The following is a 14,515-nucleotide window of genomic DNA, read 5'->3' as shown; positions in this document are numbered from 1 at the left end:
TACATCACACTGTAAACTTTTGCTATAAATTCTGTGTCTTACAATTGTGTCCTTCACAACCACCTGATAAAGGAGTGACGCTCGAAAAGCTAGTGCTTCCAATTAAACCTGTTGGACTATAACCTGGTGGTCTGTGATTTTTAACTTTGTCCACCCCATCCAACACCGGCATCTCCAAATCAGAGCGCACAAAGTTAGGATGACGCATAAAAACAACAAGAGAAGAACACAGCAAGCCTTTTAGAAAAAATATCATGGGACATCGAAAACATGGACACTGGCATTCTTCCCGATCATTAACTATTACTTGCAAAGGTACTTGTGAGCTGCCTCCTATAACTGCTGCAGTTCATCGAGTGAATGTATATTCACAGTGTTATTGGAAAGGGGGTTCCAAGATGTTGATCAGTGCAGGAATGGTATGGCATCTAGCATGACGATGCTAGCCATTCACAGCTAGTGGTGCTAATATGCATCTGTTACCCTTGTCCTTCTGCACAGGGGAGGTCCTTGGTATGGAAATTATTGTCAAAGGAAGTTTGGTTTTGTTGCAGTGTATCTTGTAGGTGATACAAACTGCTGTCAGTGTGTATCAGTTGTATGGGGAGTGAATGTTGAAGTTGAAGGAAAGGGTGCTAATCAACTGGGCTACTTTGTCCTGGAAAGATACATTGGCATTCGAGACAGTCCAAAGAAAGTTAACTCGGTTGATCATGGGTATGGACACAAGATTCTTAGACTTCACAGAGTGCAAAGTTGTTTCTTCTTATGGGAGAGTCCAGAAGCAGTCTGCATGCTCTCAGAATAAGGAGTCATTCGTTTAATTCAAATGAGTAGGAATTTCTTCTCTCAGAGGACTGAATCTGTGGAATTCTTTACCGAAAGGTTTGTCAATGTTGGGTTGTTAAATATATTCAAGGTGGAGATAGGCAGAGTTTTAATTGGTAAGGGAGTCAAAAGTTATACGGAAAGACACGAAAGAGAGCTGAGGATTATAAAATCAGCTTTGACCTCAGTGATCAGTGGAGCAGACTCAATGTTGAAACTTTATTGCTGGAACAGCACAGCAGGTCAGGCAGCATCCAGGGAACAGGAGATTCGACGTTTCGGGCACAGGCCCTTCTTCAGGAATGAGCAGAGAGTGTTCAGCAGGAGAAGATAAAAGGTAGGGAGGAGGGACTTGGAGGAGGGGAGTTGGAAATGTGATAGGTGGAAAGAGGTCAAGGTGAGGGTGATAGGTCGGAGTAGAATGGAGGCGGAGAGGTCAAGAAGAAGACTGCAGGTCAGGAAGGCGGTGCCGGGCTGGAAGGATCCGGCTGAGACAAGGTGGGGGGAGGGGGGATGAAGAAACTGGTGAAGTCCAAGTTCATCCCCTGCGGTTGGAGGGTTCCCAGTCGGAAGATAAGACGCTCCTCCTCCGACCGTCGGGTTGTTGTGGTTTGGCGGTGGATGAGTCCAATGACCTGCATATCCTCGGTGGAGTGGGAGGGGGAGTTGAAATGCTGTGCCACAGGTTGGTTGGGTTGGTTCGTCCGGGTGGCCCAGAGGTGCTCTCTGAATCGCTCCGCAAGTAGGCGGCCTGTCTCCCCAATATAGAGGAGGCCACACCGGCTGCAGCGGATGCAGTAGATGATGTGGGTGGAGGTGCAGGTGAATCTGTGGCGGATATGGAAGTTTCCCTTGGGGCCTTGGAGAGAAGTGAGGGGGGAGGTGTGGGCGCAAGTGTTGCACCTCCTGCGGTTGCAAGGGAAGGTGCCGGGAGTGGTGGTTGGGTCGGTGGGGGGTGTGGATCTGACAAGGGAGTCGCGGAGGGAGTGGTCTCTACGGAAAGCTGATAGGGGAGGGAAATATATCCTTGGTGCTGGGGTCTGTTTGGAGGTGGCGGAAGTGACGGCGGATGATGCGCTGTACATGGAGATTGGTGGGGTGGTAGGTGAGGACCAGTGGGGTTCTGTCCTGGTGGTGGTTGGAGGGGCGGGGCTCAAGGGCGGAGGAGCGGGAAGTGGAGGAGATGCGGTGGAGGGCACCGTCGACCACGTCGGGGGGGAAATTGCGGTCCTTGAAGAAGGAGGCCATCTGTGTTGTACGTATTTTGAACTGGTCCTCCTGGGAGCAGATGCGGCGGAGACGAAGGAATTGGGAGAATGGGATGGCGTTTTTACAGGGGGCAGGATGGGAGGAGGTGTAGTCCAGGTAGCTGTGGGAGTCGGTTGGTTTGTAGTAGATGTCCGTGTTGATTCGGTCGTCTGAGATAGAAACAGAAAGGTCTAGGAAGGGGAGGGAGGAGTCCGAGACTGTCCAGGTGAATTTGAGGTCGGGGTGGAAGGTGTTAGTGTAGTGGATGAACTGTTCAACCTCCTCGTGGGAGCACGAAGTAGCGCCGATACAGTCACCAATGTAGCGAAGAAAAAGATGGGGGGTGGGGCCAGTGTAGTTGCGGAAGATGGATTGTTCCACATACCCTACGAAGAGGCAGGCATAGCTGGGGCCCATGCGGGTGCCCATGGCTACTCCTTTTGTTTGGAGAAAGTGGGAGGATTGGAAAGAAAAGTTGTTCAGGGTGAGGACCAGTTCGGTCAGTCGAAGGAGGGTGTCGGTGGAAGGGTACTGGGTGGTACGGCGGGAAAGGAAGAAGCGGAGTGCTTTGAGTCCTTCGTGATGGGGGATGGAGGTGTACAGGGACTGGATGTCCATGGTGAAGATGAGGCGTTGGGGACCGGGGAAGCGGAAATCCTGGAGGAGGTGGAGGGCGTGGGTGGTGTCACGAACGTAGGTGGGGAGTTCTTGGACTAATGGGGACAGGACCGTGTCGAGACTCAATGGGCTGAATGCTCCTATGTCTTATGTATGGTGTCGATGCCCTTCAATGTCGTTCGGAGTGAAAATTACTAAGGCAATTGGAGACTGTTCTGCTATGTGCCTTGTGGAAGATGTGTTGGTGTTGTTGACACAGAAGATATTTGCTGCAGAGTTCCCAGACTTTAATCTTTTCCTGCAGCTATAGTATTCATATGGTTTGTTCAGTTCAGTTTGATGAATATTAATTTTAACCCCCAGGACATGGGCAGTGATGGTTGTGTAATTGAATGTGAATGGCAGTTGATGCCATTTTGTTGGAGATGGTCAGTGTCTGGCACTTAAGTGATAAAAATGTTACTTGCTTCTTTGACCCTGATCCAGGACTTACCATATGAACATGGACAGTTTCAATATCTGGGGTATTGCTAATGGTACCAAACACTGTGTGATTAGAAGTGAGCATCCCCACTTTTATTGTGTGATTTATTTTTTGTCACATATATCTTGTTCCAAAATACAGTGAGGAGTGTTGTATAGTGTCACCACTCTCTAGTGCCATCTTAAAATGCTATTAAAGGCAGGAAAATAAGGAAATAAATTTTAACTTTGCTGTCTTGTTAAGTGCTCAGCCATGGGCCTGGAACAGCTAGCCACGAGTTCCTTTGTTGCACTGCCGCTGAATCAAGAGTCGCCACTCTTTGGTGCTCTCTCACCTTCCAACACTGCTGCCACCATGAGTCCTTGCCAGTGCAGTTGCCACCAATGCTACCCATTCCATACTGAGCCTTGCATCCGTGGCTTCCATGAGTCTGTGCTGGATGTAGATACCATCTGGAACCCAAATTTACCTCCACTGCTGCTCACCTCACCTCCCATTCTGGACTTATCTTGTTGCTGCCATTGCCATGACCGAGCTCTTCGCAAAAGGCTCTATGATGGAGGAAATGTCATTGAAAAAGCAACTGGAGATATCTTGGCTGAGGACAATACCCTAAGAACTTCCTTTCAAGATCTGGAACTGAGATGAATGATCTTCAACAACTGCAACCAATTTCATATGTGTTGGGTCAAGCTCTAACTCTGATCCAACTCTCATTTCTGGGGTGCCATATTCTGCTTATTACTAGCTTAGGGGGCAACTTGGAGCTTACTGATGGATGTGATTTTGGCAGTGAGTCACATTAAGTAGCTCATATGGATTGAACATCGCTGATCCAATTCTCAAAGTATGACTCATGGGTAAGGTGCCTACTTAGCCATGAGTCTGCCCTAAGCTTGACTAACAACTAAATGCTTCCACAACATGCCCTGTCTGTGAATCCCTGCCTAGCTTGCAACATGCACCACATCTCCAAACACCTCCCCGTGAGCCAGATTCTATTCCGAAGAAACCCAGGCTTACCTTGTGCACTACCTGTGACATTTCCTGACATGCAGTCCCAGTAACATCCTCTATTCTCTGCTGGCCCTGTTGGAGTTGCTAGCAAATCATATGGGTTTGCAGCTCTTAAGACATTCCTTCCATTGAGGGTGGAAGTCTGACACAGCCCTGTTAAAGCTACCTGCACAGTTATATCATCAGGGAATGGCCTGATTTTGTTTGGAAGGGCTTATGCCCAAAACGTTGGATCTCGTGCTCCTCAAATACTACCTGACCTGTGCACTTTTCCAGCCACGCCTTTTTCAGCTTTTTTTTTTACAATCAGTGTAAATACCACATTTTCTATTTCCTTTACCTTTGATCTATGGACTAAAACAAAAGGAAGCTGCCCTTTAAACCAAGAAGACTGATGGCTCTAGTTTACATGTTTATTGGAGCATATTGTGAGTTGTATTTACTGTTTTCTCTGGAACAGTGACAGCACCATGAATCTGATGGGTTCTAAGCTAAACAAAAACCGCTTGACAAGAATGCACCGATTGGCTCCTGGTTTGTTTGGAACCAGTTTAGCAGAAACCTATCCAAACTGTCTCTCTGTCTGCCTTTTTCTTGTGTGGGGGCATCAGAAAGTCTCCAGTAACAGACACCATTCTCTGCAAGTCCCCAACTGAAGGAGGAATCAAATCCCTATAAACTCAGTAAAATGATCATTTTTCAACCATTTAGATAAATGTGAGGTAGTGCATTTTGGAAAGGCAAATCAGGGCAGGACTTATACGCTTACTGGTGGGGTCCTGGAGAGTGTTGCTGAATAAAGACACCTTGGAGTGCAAGTTCATAAGTGAAGTCCAAGGTTGACAGAATAGTGAAGAAGGCATTTGGTATGCTTATCTTTCTTGGTAAGTGCATTGTATAGAGGAGTTGGGAGGTCGTATTGCTGCTGTACAGGACATTAGTTAAGCCACTTTTGGAATATTGTGTGCAAATCTGGTCTCCCTGCTATATAGGAAGAATTTTATGAAACTTCAAAGGATTCAGATAAGGATGTTGCCAAGCTTGGAGGATTCGAGTTATAGGGAGAGGCTGAAATAGGCTGGGACTATTTTCCTGCAGCATTGGAGGCTGAGGGGTGACCTTATAGAGATTTATAAAATCATGAGCAAAGATAAGGTAAATAGACAAGGTCTTTTCTCCAGGGTGGGGAGGACATAGGTTTAAGGTGAGAGGACAAAGATTTAAAAGGGACCTAAGGGGGCAATGTTTTCATACAGAGGGTGGTGCGTGTATGAAATGAGCTTAAGAGGAAGTGGTACAATTACAACATTTAAAAGGCATGCGCATGGCTATATTAAAAGGAAGGGTTCAGAGGGAAATGGGCCAAATGCAGGCAAAGGGGACTAGATTTATTTACGATATCTGGATGGCATCGATGAGTTGGACTGAAGGGTCTGTTTTCATGCTGTACAGCCCTATGATTGTGTGACAGTGAATGAAAGACACCATTGATGTGCAAACAACCTTGTGTCAACAGCAAAGAACAACAAAGGAATTGAAAGGAAGAGAAAGAAAGCAGCTCATTGAATTCCGTGACCCAGACTAGTGCTTTCAAGCTGGCTTCTCCAATATGTTTTCCCCTTTCTACTCTTAATATCATTGGCTTGTTTGTCTTTGTCTGTCGTCTGTTTGAGAAGGAGGACTTTACAGAAGTTTTGTAAGTCGTCCAGCCCTTCGAAACTGCACTACCATTCAATATGATCATGGCTGATCATGCAATTTCAGTATCCTCTCCTACTTTCTCTCCATACCCCTTGATCCCTTTACCCAGAAGGGCCACACCCAGCTCCCTCTTGAATATATCTTTCTGTGGGAGGGAATTGCACAGGTTCACATCTGAATGAAGAAATGTTTCTTCATTTCAGTCATGAATGGCTTACCCCTTATTCTTAGACCGTGACCCCTCCTTCTGGAATTCTCTAACATCGGGAACATTCTTCTCACATGTTAGCTTGTCCAGTCCCATCAGGTTATTATATGTTTCTTTGAGATACACCTCATTCTTTTAAATGCCAGTAAGTAAAAGCCCAGTCAATCCATTCTTTCATTATATTGTCAGTCCTTCCATCTCTGGATTCCCTCAATAGCAGGAATGTCTTTCTTCAAACTAGGAGACCAAAACTACACATAATACTCAAGGAATGGCCTCACCAAGGCCTTGCATAACTGCAGCAAAACATCTCTACTCCTATACTCAAATCCTCTTGTACAGTTGTAAGTGCGCAATTCATATTGCCACAAGTTAAAAACAAGACAATTATCATGGTAAGTATAGAAACTTGGGGACTGCTTTCTTTAAACCTGAGCTTATCAGTCAGTTAAATTGGGGGAATTTGGATTGCTTAACAAAATCTTTTCACAATGGTGAGTCTTGATTTTCAGCACATTACCCTAGTGAGTCATGACATCAATAAGGTAGTTACCAACTTCCCTTCTAGTGGTTTGGGGACCAGAATGCCACATTGTAAAATTCAGCCTGACCTTCAACAGTAGTCACTCTCATCCCACCACAAGATTTGCTAGGATCTGAAATATGCTGTCTGACTGTGGAAGCACATTCAATAATAACCAAAGGGGAATTAGATTCATTCTACAAAAGGGAAAATGTGCAAGGATACTGGCAAAAGAGTGGGGAGTTGGACCAATTGGACAGACCATTCGATAAGCCAACATGAATATGATGGACCAAAAGGCATAGCCTATGTCTTTGTTTAGAAACAATCATAGAATCATAGTAGCCCATTATGATTCTCTGAAGAAGCAGCTGAGTTTCTGAAATGATGTGCGCCAGTTGCTGGAACTTGCTGACAAACTGACCACTGCCTTACTGACATGCCTCAGGTTACTGTCAGAGAAGCATATCTGACTATCCTGCGTGACACCACATTTCTAAATCAACTATCCTATGTCCTCTATGAATGAGACTGACCATTTGAAATTGACTTGTGTTTTTGCACTTTCGCACATTTGGAAGATAGAGAGACTTTTATCCATTCAGCCTAGATGGCACTTAAAGCCTGATCTCTGAAGAGAAGGATCCACTTCACTATACTAATCATTTTATTCTTTGGATTCTTTTCACTAACAGCTTATTTCCAATATGACTTCAGAGTATTTCGCGGCAAAGCTGTGGAGTAAAATCTCAGACAATACAACACATCCTATAGGATACTATGAGCCTGAGTTCTACACCACCGATGATCATGGGACATCCCATTTGTCCCTTGTGGCAGAGGATGGCAGCACAGTATCAGTAACCAGCACCATTAATTTATAGTAAGAGATTACTGGTCTTAAAATATTCATTCACGGTGATAACATCTTTATTTGCTTCTTTCCCCTTGATGTTTCTTCTTGGTCCTGCTGAAGTTGGGCATGAGAGAGTAATGGGGTGAATCATTTGGTATATGAACTTTTCCATAGCTCTTTTTAGCCACAACAGGAGCTGTAATAAGGGAAGATAGAGAAATAATCCCACATAAGAATGAAGGAAAGAGAATGATGATTCCCTACACTTGTCAGTCACCATAACTTTACTTTTATCATTGCCTTTATTATAACAGTGACTGTAACTCAAAGGTAATGGGCTAGGAAAAAAATATAGGTCTTGGAGAAAATGCAGAGAAGATTTGCCAAGAAAAATGCCACTGCTGTGAAGATTAGAATTGTCAGGAAAAGCTGAACAGGTAGCACCTTTTTTTCTCCAGGAATGAGAAAGTTCATCTTAATAAAAGCCTTCACAATTCTGAAAAGGTTTAATCAGAAAATGCAGAGAACTCCAATTGTAGATGGATTTGGAAACTAATTTCCATAAATAGAAGACAGTTACTGAGAAATATCGTAAAGAAATCAGGAGATACCATTTTACCCAGAAAATTGTTGGAATGTAGAACTTATTCCACATGAATTGGATGAAATGTGAAAGGGAAAGTTGGTAAAGTACACGTGAGAGAATGGAGGGACATATGGACAGAATGAGGTAGAGATCAGAGGAGGATGTTAACCATAAATGGACCAACTGGGCCACATGACCTGATTCTAAGCTGTTACTTTCTACCTCGTATATCATTGAGAATGTTTTGGCTGATGATTGAATGGCAGAGCAGACTCGATAGGCTGAATGGTCTAATTTCTATTTCTTTGTCTTATGGTCTTATATGCCATGAAGTAATTTCTTGAAAATAAAACTCGCGTAGTAATTCAACTGAGATCGATCTAACAAATGTGCCAGTGTTTTATACCACACTTGATGAACAAATTCTTATACTGTCAGAATATGAGTCATTCAAAAAATATTCTTTTCTCAATAGGTAAAACACCTCTTTCCTTTATGTGCCCTGCCATTATTCTTGATAAAAACAAGTCAGTGAAAATGGTGGTGGGAGCCTCAGGAGGAACAATGATCACCATGGCAACTGCTCCGGTATGTACTAATTATCTAAAAGTGTGTTAAAAATATTTGTCCATGGGGTGTGCACTTTGTTGTAAGGCCAATGCTTATTGTTTATCTCCAACTGTCCTTGAGGAGATGGTGGTGAGATGTTTTAATGAACCTCTGTAATCCACAAGATGAATAAATGACAGATGATTTATTGTCACTTACACTCTGCAATGAACAACACAGTAAACTAGATTATCAAAATGTGTGGTGTTGGAAAAGCACAGCAAGTCAGGCAGCATTTGAGGAGCAGGAGAATTGACATTTCAGGCATAGGCCCTTCATCAGGAATGTGTAAAATACAGTGAAAAGCTTCAACTGTTGCCACAATCTGGCACAATATTGAATAGTTTAAGACTAAAAAGTTTTGGCTGAAAGAGAGTCCCCTTCATTCTGCTACCTCCGCCATGAAGCCTGAGCCAGATCACTAATGACACCTGTGCCACCACCTCTCTGCCACCTGCACCTGACCCACCAATGTTGGAGTCACCACTTTTCCGGTGACATTTTCTGACACTGGGCCTACCTTGCTGACAAGCTGCTGATGCCAGGTCCTGTGCTGGATCCATACTCATCCTTCAACCAGGACTCCCCCGGTGTAGTTACATCCGAGGTGCTTAATTCACTGCAGAATTCCAGGTAAGTGAGGAGTATGCCATCACACTCCTCACTTTTGCCTTTTGTAGAGAGTGAACAGGAATTGGGGAGCTAGAAGGTGAGTTACTTCTCACAGTATTCCTAGACACTGAATGGCTTTTGTTGATACACTATTTTTATGGCTGGTCAGTTTCTGGTCAGTGGTAACTCCCAGAATGTTGATGATAGTAGATTCAGAATGCTGAATTGTGTCTTGGTCTTGCTGAATAAAGGCAACCACTGTTTCAGTATCTGAGGAGATGTAGATTGTGTGAAACAATGTTCAATTATTCAATTATTCAATTATTCAATTCAAATGGTTGTTATGGGGGTCTTTAACTTTCCTGATATTGATTGGGAAAGCTATAGCTCAAGTTCGTTAGGGTCAGTGTTTGTCCAATGTGTGCAGGAGGGTTTCCTGACACAATATGTAGATAGGCCAACAAGAGGTGAGGCCATACTGGATTTGGTTCTGGGTAATGAACCAGGCCAGGTGTTAGAATTAGAGGTAGGTGAGCACTTTGGGGACAGTGACCACAATTCGGTGACTTTTACTCTAGTGATGGAGAGGGATAAGTGTGCACTACAGGGCAAGAGTTATAGCTGGGGGCAGGGAAATTATGATGCGGTGAGGCATGACTCAGGATGTGTGGCTTGGAAAAGTAAGCTTCAAGGCAAGGGCGTAATTGATATGTGGAGCTTGTTCAAGGAGCAACTATTGAGTGTCCTTGATAAGTATGTACCCGTCAGGCAGGGAGGAAAGGGTCGTGTGAGGGAGCCGTGGTTTAATAAGGGATTGGAATCCCTTGTTAAATGGAAGAGGGCGGCCTATGTAAAGATGAGGCGTGAAGGTTCAATTGGGGCGATTGAGAGTTATAAGGTAGCCAGGAAGGACCTGAAGAGAGAGCTAAGAGCAGCAAGGAGGGGACATGAAAGGTCCTTAGTTGGTAGGATTAGGGAAAACCCTAAGGCTTTCTATAGGTATGTCAGGAATAAAAGAATGACTAGGGTAGGAATAGGTCCAGTCAAGGATAGTAGTGGGAAGTTGCGTGTGGAGGCTGAAGAGATTGGGGAGACACTGAATGAATACTTTTCTTCAGTATTCAATCAGGAACAGGACATTGTTGTCAATGTGAATACTGAGTCACAATTGAGTAGAATGGATGGCTTTGAGTTATGTAGAGAAGAGGTGTTGGAAATTCTGGAAAGGGTGAAAATAGATAAGTCCCCTGGGCCTGATGGCATTTATCCTAGGATTCTCTGGGAAGCAAGGGAGGAGATTGCAGAGCCATTGGCCTTGATTTTTATGTCCTCGTTGTCTACAGGAGTAGTGCCAGAAGACTGGAGGCTAGCAAATGTGGTTCCCTTGTTCAAGAAGGGGAGTAGGGATAACCCTAGTAACTATAGGCCGGTGAGTCTCACTTCTGTTATGGGCAAAATCTTAGAGAGAATTGTAAGGGATAGGATTTATGAACATCTGGATAGGAATAATGTGATCAAGGATAGTCAGCATGGTTTTGTGAAGGGCAGGTCGTGCCTCACAAACCTTATTGAATTCTTTGAGAAGGTGACTAAGGAGGTGGACGAGGGGAGAGCGGTAGATGTGGTGTATATGGATTTTAGTAAGGCGTTTGATAAGGTTCCCCATGGTAGACTACTGCAAAAAATACGGAGGTATGGCATTGAGGGTGAGTTGTAGGTTTGGATTAGGAGTTGGCTGGCTGGAAGAAGACAGAGGGCAAAGGTTGATGGCAAAGGTTCATCTTGGAGTGCCGTCACTAGCGGTGTTCCGCAAGGATCTGTTTTGGGACCATTGCTGTTTGTCATTTTTATAAATGACCTAGAAGAGGGGTTAGAAGGTTGGGTGAGCAAGTTTGCGGATGATAAGAAAGTCGGAGGAGTTGTAGACAGTGAGGAAGGATGTGGCAGGTTACAGCGGGATATAGATAAGCTGCAGAACTGGGCAGAAAGGTGGCAAATGGAGTTCAATGTAGCTAAGTGTGAGGTGATTCACTTTAGTAAGAGTAACAAAAAGATGGGATACTGGGCTAATGGTCGGATACTTGGTAGTGTGGATGAGCAGAGGGATCTTGGGTGTCCATGTACACAGATCTTTGAAAGTTGCCACCCAGGTAAATAGTGCGGTGAAGAAGGCATATGGCGTACTGGCTTTTATTGGTAGAGGAATTGAGTTCCGGAGTACTGAGGTCATGTTGCAGTTGTATAAGACTCTGGTGCGGCCGCACCTGGAATATTGTGTGCAGTTTTGGTCGCCATACTATAGGAAGGATGTGGAGGCACTGGAACGGGTGCAGAGGAGGTTTACCAGGATGTTGCCTGGTATGGTAGAAAGATCGTATGAGGAAAGGCTGAGGCACTTGGGGTTGTTTTCATTGGAGAAAAGAAGGTTTAGGGGTGACTTGATAGAGGTGTACAAGATGATTAGGGGTTTAGATAGGGCCGACAGTGAGAATTTTTTTCCACGTATGGAGTCAGCTATTACAAGGGGGAAAAGCTTTAAATTAAGGGGGGGTAGGTATAGAACAGATGTTAGGGGTAGGTTCTTTACTCAGCGAGTCGTGAGTTCATGGAATGCCCTGCCAGTAGCAGTGGTGGACTCTCCCTCATTATGGGCATTTAAGCGGGCCTTGGATAGGCATATGGAGGATAGTGGGCTAGTGTAGGTTAGGTGGGCTTGGATCGGCGCAACATCGAGGGCCGAAGGGCCTGTACTGCGCTGTATTCTTCTATGTTCATGACGAAGCAGCTTATGATGGTTGGATCAAGGATAGTTACCTGGAAGATACCTGCATTGTTACCCAGGGGCAGACACAACTGGCCTCCAAAAGTTCTTGTAGGAGATCCTGAGGAACAGGATTTACAAGCATGGAATGGCATGGATTTATTAGAGATAGTCAACATGGCTTTCTGCTTGGGAAATCATGCATTTTCTGAATTTTCTGAAGGTATAACAAAAACGATTGTTGAAGACAGAGTGGTAGACGTTGTGTATATGGACATCAGCAAAGCATTTGACAAGATTCTGCATGGTAGACTGTTTATGAAGCTTAGATCACATGGAATCAAGGAGGAACTAGCCAATTGGATACCAAATTGGTTTGAAGATAGGAGACAGGGTAGTGGTAGAGGGTTGTTTTTCAGGCTGATGGCCTATGACCAGCAGAGTGCCACAAGGATCGGTGCTGGTTTTCTCATTTATATAAATGATTTAAAAGTGAATATAAGATATAAGATATGGTTAGTAAGTATGCAGATGACACCAAAATAAGTGGCGTAATGGACAATGAAGAAGGTACAACGGAAAATTGAACAGATATGCCAATGGGCAGAGAAGTGACAGCTGGAGTTCAATTTGGATAAATGTAAGGTGTTGCATTTTGGTAAGACGAACAAGGGCAAGGATTAGACAGTTAATGGCAGGGCACTGGGGAGTGTTGCTAAACAAAGAGACCGAGAGGTGCAGGTGCTTAGTTCCTTGAAAGTGGAGTTGCAGGTCGACAGGGTGGTGAAGGTGTTTGATGCACTTGCCTTCATTCGTCAGAACATTGAGTGTAGGAGTTGGGATGCCATGTTGTGGCTGTAGAGGACATTAGTGAAGTCACTTTTAGAATACTGTGTACAATTCTGGTTGCCCTTCTATAGGATAGAATGTTGTTAAATTTCCAAGTGTGCAGAAAAGATTTATAAGGATGTTGCTGGGACTGGAGGATTTGAGACTGAATAGGCTGGTGCTTTTTTTCCTGGAGCATTGGAAGCTGAGTGGTGACCTTAAAGAGGTTCATAAAATCTTGAGGGACATGGATGGGGTGCATAGTCAAGGATGGGTGAAATCCAAAACTAGAAGATATAGGTTTAAGTTGAGAGGGGAAATATTTTAAAAGGACTGAGGGGCAACATTTTCACAGAGGATGGTGCGTTTATAGAACTGGACCCCTCCAGTGGTCCCCAGCATTTCAGGTACCATTCTTTAGCAATTAATTTCACTCCAATAAACAGTTGGAGATGCTAGGTACTGCAAAGTCTACAGGCCCTGACAACATTCTGGCAATAGTACTGAAGACTTGTGTGCCACAAATTGCTGCTCCCCAAGCCAAGCTCTTTCAGTAGAGTTATAACATTGACATCTACACAGCAATGTGGAAAATTGTCCAGGTATGTCCTGTAGATAAAAAGCAGGAGAAATCTAACTCAGACACTTGTTGCCCACTCAGTCTACACTCGATAACTGATAAAGGAATGGAAGGTGTCATCAACAGTGCTATCAAGCAGCACCTGCTTAGCAATAACCTGCTCAGTGATGTCCAGTTTGGTTTCTGCAAGGGCCACTCAGCTCCTAATCTCATTACAGCCTTGGTTCAAACATGGACAAAAGAGCTGAATTCCAGAGATGAGGTGAAAGTGATAGTCCTTGACATCAACACTCAATCCACTGAGTGTGGCATCAATAGCCCGAGCAAAACTGGAATCAGTGGGTATCAGGGGTAAATTCTCTGTGGGTGGAGACATATCTGACACATAGGAGGATGGTTGTTGGGAGGTCAGACATCTCAGCTCAAGGTCATCTCTGCAGGGGTTCCTCAGTGTAGTGTCTTTGGCCCAACCATCTTTAGCTGTTCCATCAATGACCTTCCTTCCCAGTCACATGCTGGGGAATTGTGGGGCCATTCCTAGTCTCACACTGGGGGGTATTGTGACCATTCCCAGTCACATGCTTGGGAGGTAATGGGACCGTTCCCAGTCACATGCTGGGGGGTTATGGAGCAATTCCCAGTCACACGCTGGGGGGTTATGGGACCATTCCCAGTCACACTCTGGAGGTTATGGGACCGTTCCCAGTCACATGCTGGGGGGTTATGGGACCATTCCCAGTCACATGCTGGGGGTTTATGGGGCCATTCCCAGTCACACCCTGGGGGGTTATGGGACCATTCCCTGTCACACGCTGGGGTGTTATGGGACCGTTCCCAGTCACACGCTGGGGGGTTATGGGGCAATTCCCAGTCACACGCTGGGGAGTTATGGGACCGTTCCCAGTCACACTCTGGGGGGTTATGGGACCATTCCCAGTCACACTCTGGGGGTTTATGGGACCGTTCCCAGTCACATGCTGGGGGGGTTATGGGATCATTCCCAGTCACATGCTGAGGGGTTATGGGGCCATTCCCAGTCGCACCCTGGGGTGTTAT

At 44.9% G+C, this 14,515-nt stretch overlaps 1 protein-coding gene across 1 annotated transcript in view; it reads left to right on the top strand.

Annotated features, from left to right (window-relative positions):
* LOC122562438 (glutathione hydrolase light chain 1-like) overlaps positions 1-14,515 on the top strand; it is a 154,146-nt gene that overhangs the window by 78,986 nt on the left and 60,645 nt on the right. Inside the window, exon 3 of the mRNA XM_088000289.1 lies at positions 8,545-8,657. Within this exon, the coding sequence (XP_087856415.1) occupies positions 8,545-8,657 (113 nt within the window). The remainder of the gene's footprint in view (positions 1-8,544; positions 8,658-14,515) is intronic.

The sequence above is a fragment of the Chiloscyllium plagiosum genome, unplaced genomic scaffold (genome assembly GCF_037043375.1).
Source record: "Chiloscyllium plagiosum isolate Xiang-an unplaced genomic scaffold, Cpla_swu_hap1 HiC_scaffold_24, whole genome shotgun sequence".
Classification (NCBI taxonomy): domain Eukaryota; kingdom Metazoa; phylum Chordata; class Chondrichthyes; order Orectolobiformes; family Hemiscylliidae; genus Chiloscyllium; species Chiloscyllium plagiosum.
The sequence above is the reverse complement of the archived record's forward strand: the minus strand, read 5'-3'. Positions and strand labels throughout refer to the sequence as shown.